This window comes from Pyrus communis, chromosome 5 (assembly GCF_041283825.1).
Source record: "Pyrus communis isolate YQ-2024b chromosome 5, ASM4128382v1, whole genome shotgun sequence".
NCBI lineage: Eukaryota > Viridiplantae > Streptophyta > Magnoliopsida > Rosales > Rosaceae > Pyrus > Pyrus communis.
This window is the reverse complement of record NC_142569.1, coordinates 35,352,952-35,357,324: the sequence shown is the minus strand read 5'-3', so window position 1 is coordinate 35,357,324 and position 4,373 is coordinate 35,352,952. Positions and strand designations below refer to the sequence as shown.

The 4,373-nt window shown below is 36.9% G+C and overlaps 1 protein-coding gene across 1 annotated transcript; it reads right to left on the bottom strand.

Moving 5' to 3' along the window:
* LOC137726166 (uncharacterized) lies at positions 1-1,944 on the bottom strand. Its single transcript, XM_068465047.2, has 2 exons — positions 1,584-1,944; positions 1-367 (listed from the first exon to the last, which is right to left on the bottom strand). Exons 1-2 carry the CDS (start codon positions 1,823-1,825, stop codon positions 163-165), a joined length of 447 nt encoding a protein of 148 aa, XP_068321148.2. The 5' UTR covers positions 1,826-1,944; the 3' UTR covers positions 1-162.
* Between the last annotated feature and the right edge of the window lie 2,429 nt (positions 1,945-4,373).

Genomic DNA, 4,373 nt, shown 5'->3' with positions numbered 1-4,373 from the left:
TACGTCATCAGGAACTTTATTGACTAGCAAGGTTTACATAGTTCATAGTAAACATCTATATATACCTGTTTATATGTGTGTGTGTATGTATACACACCTGCTTATATGTTCCATAGATTTAATTATCACATTTAAAGTGGGGGCCAATGGCTATAAATCTATCTAGCTGAAGTTATAGTGCTTGTCTACAGCCACTGATACATCCCAAGTGCAGCTCATTCCCTTTGGAAATTCCACCAAATCACCAGCACCAATCTCAACCGACTCATTGGATCCATCAGGGGTAACCTTCACTTTGCCTTGTAGCAGATAGCAAGTCTCTTTGTTACTGTATGTCCATGGAAACTTGCTTGGAGGGCAACCCCACCTGTTAAAACGCCACCATATATAATTGAAAGTGTCGGGCAGATGTGCTATAACATGTATATTTCGCATTCAAGTATATGTAAACCTCTAAGCAAGAAAACACAAATGCTAAACAAGTAAAATCATAAGAAACAATTAAGAGTAGTTTTTATTAGATGTAGTCCACTATATATCATCGGGGTCCAATGATTACACTAAACAACCATTGACTGTGGCTGGCCAAGTACATTTTCCAGCACTAGCGCCGGTGGCTTTTGAGTTATGTGCAATGATAACAAAAACGTAAATGAATAAATGATTTCTAATTTGAATGAGTTTTGATAATGATGATCTTTGAATTTGAAAAAAAAAAAAATTAACAGTTTGCAAATACCCCAAATCCAAATCATGACTCTTTATACACCCGTAATCAGAATTAAACAATTCAAATTCAAATTCAGAAAATAAACAATTCAAATTCAGACCCAAACCCACAAATCCGAGGAAGCAATCACTCAAAAAACCCAAAAATCCATGAAATACTTTCCACCTCTTCTACCGCAGAAGAGGTCGTGTCTATGGGGTAGTATGCGTGGGGAAGATGGAGGTGAGGGCCAGAGAAGAAAATGTACGTAGACTTGCAGAGAAGTGAGGAGTGTTCTATCCAAATGTGTTTGAAAAAGGGCATTATTAAAGTGTAATTAATATTTAATATTGGTAATTCAATAAATTTGTATACAAATTTAAATTTTTTGGTATAAGGGCATGAAATAAAACAAATAAAAAGTAATTAAAAGGTTATTAAATATAAATATTGTATGAAAAAAAAAAAACAAAGAACATTTTAGTAATTATATTCATTTTCATTTCAAATCAACTGAACTAGTAAACAACTTATATGAACTCAAATTCTTCGTCATTCTAATTCCTTATCATTTCAATTTCTCATTAATTCAATTCATCTCATTTTAATTACGGCAAATTAAACGAGCCATTAGAGTTGTCCAGTTACTTTTCATCCTTTAGCCGGACGTCTTGAAATTGTGAACACAACTACACCAAATGCAAATGGCCGGATAAATTGCCTCTCCTATAATCAGAAATGAATAAACATATATAGAATGGAAGGAAGTTTAAGGTTTACTTTCTTCTGGTGCGACACCACAGAGAGAGAAAGACAGAGACAGAGAGAGAGAGTGTGTGTGTGTGTGTGTAGAGCCAGAGAAAATAGGATATACTTGGGCCAATTTCTGACGCCCAGTTGGGTAAGCCTGGACTCGGGAGGATTCCTGTCGACTTTGATACCCAATTTTTGAGTAGCCATACTATCAGTATCTGCTGAGCACCTTATTATTGGCGTAACTGAATATCGTCTGGAGCTGCTGCTGCTGCTCCTCCACCACTCGCTCCTTGGACAATAACATGTGTAGCGTTTGTTTTCGATGCTAAATAAAGCACCACTAACACTTAATGACGCCATCACCCACACGACTCTCCTCCTCTCCAAACTTCTTCAAGCGGCATGGATTGTTATCTTCTTCGCATTTATATCCATCCGAATTTTTATTTTTTATTTTGCTGATTTTCTATCTACGGATTATTTTACGATGTACCGCAAGAACGGTCAGTTTTCTTTCTTTTTGTATTTTATTTTTACTTTTCTTGGTATCCACGTCTTCAAAGTGTTGTTGTTTTCTTTACAGCAATCTTCATCCACGCAGACCTTATCTCAATTTTCAGGCACCAATTGCGACTTATGTGAACCATGTAAGATGGTTACCGAACAAGTTAGGATTCCTGTTGAATAGGACGAGGACTTGAACCCTATTTTAAACAAATAAAATTCCCTTTTAACATATTCTAAAACATGAAATTATTTATTAACATAGCTAAACTGAATTTTCTAAATCTTTATGTCAATTTTTTTGTTGAAAGATAAAAGAAAATAGCATTACGTCTACCTTTCCTACTTATAAATTAAAGATTGTGATTCTTATATTTGACTTGCATGGACGGCGAGTTTGATATTTATCTATTATATTGGGTTGCTCAGTGACTTAATTCAACACTCTCAATTTTAAAAAAAATAAGATATTGTTGTACCAAAAAACATTTGTTAAGAATCAAAATTCAAATTAGTTTAATTACTAAAATTCATTTGTGCAAATTAACTGATCAATAGATAATATTGGGTTAGATATGTAAAAGTATATATTTTGGATAATATTGGGCAATTACTCGAAATCAATCCCTTGGGAGCCTTAACCACCAAATGTCGGGCTCCATTCCTGACTACTTGTGGAATTGTGTGTGGAAATTGGAGGTTCCCCCGAAAATTAGATACTTTATGTGGAAAACTCATCATGTCGCGCTAGCAACAATGGCAAATCTATACCAAAGAAATCTTCCCCTTCTCCATTATGCCCTATTTGTAAGTCACACGATGAGACAGTTGAGCATTTATTTCTGCTATGCCTGTGGGTGGAAGTGATTTGGTTCGGGGGAAGCTTGAATATGAGAATCAATCGGACGGAAATCATAACTTGGGCAAATTGGTTGCTTCAGATATATGATTCGGCCAAGGGTTCTAAGGAGGTGAGAAATAATCTATTTTCATACATTGCCTTTACAAGCTGGCATATATGGAAATCAAGATGTAATTTTCAATTCAACCAACAGCAGATTCACCCAAGACAGGTTATTATGGCTAGTTCTCTGTCGGCTACCACCTTCAATGCGGTCAGAGTTGTGCATTCCATTTCGCCCAAGCCCAGATTGTTGGAATCAATTGACGGTGGTAGATGGTCTCCATCAAGTCCGGGCTTTGTAAAAATTAACGTGGATGTAAGTTGGGGACCAAGTGATGGACAGGGATTTATAGGTGTGGTGGCTCGAGATGAGGATGGAATGTTCTTAGCTGCTGGTAGGTTCAGTGGGTAGGCTACAAGTGCAGCTATGATGGAGGCTTTGGCTATCCTGCATGGGTGTAGGTTGGGAAAGAACAGTGTTTGGAATTTGATTATTGTTGAATCAGACTCCTTGGAATCAATTTCTTGCCTTAGGGACATGGCAAAGAAAGGCAGTTGGGATGCCTTCCCCACTCTTGCGAAATGTTGCAGATTGGGAAAGTATTTTTTTTTTTATTGCCGCTGGTCTTGGTTTCCAAGACTGGCCAACTCAGGGGCGGACCTTCTGGGGTTGCGACATTGTAGGGAAGTATGTGATCAGTTTTGGGTCGATAGACCCCCATCTACCCTTGTTTATGTTTTGTGCAATGATGGCCTCCCTTGCCCCCCATAAGTACTTTTTGTAGTGTGAGGAGGGATGCTCTAGCATTAGATGCGGTGTCGTGGTTATAATGTCACCTCCTCATACTACTCTTTTCTAGTAGTTTCTTCAGCTGTTTGCCTCGGTGTAGGCTTTCTTGTATCTCTTTGGCATCTTTGTTTGGATAATGCTATATCCTGATTACGACAAAAAAAAAGTATATATTTTGGAATTGTAACAAACGTGTGCTGATATTTTCTTTCAATATGTCTCTTATAGACAGTGGCTTGTCAGGGGAAGAGGCAAAATTTATAAGAGTAAAAGGCACCAACTTGTTTCATTACGACCTCTTCATCTTAATTTTCAAAAATCAAATAAAGATACCCAACTTGCTTCGTTACCATGAAAGTATCGGCATCGTGTGACCAACAAAGCACTCACATTCCTCTAAACAACACATAAGTACCTAGCTAACCAATTCTATCTCCAATCATTATACCGTAAAACATCTTGTGATTGGCAATCAAAGTACTTATGTTGCTAAAACTACGCAAATCGTAAGCAAAAAATTTAGGGCTCATTTGGTATTCTATTCTAAACTTTTAACTCAAAATTTGTGATCGTTTTATAAAACACGATTTCTTAAGTACAACCCTTGCAATCAAAAACTTGTTTGTTAGGCTTTGGAATTCTTAAAAAAAAAATATTCCTTTCAGTCCCACCAGACCTTCTCACATGCATAAACACAAACAGTTGGTGGG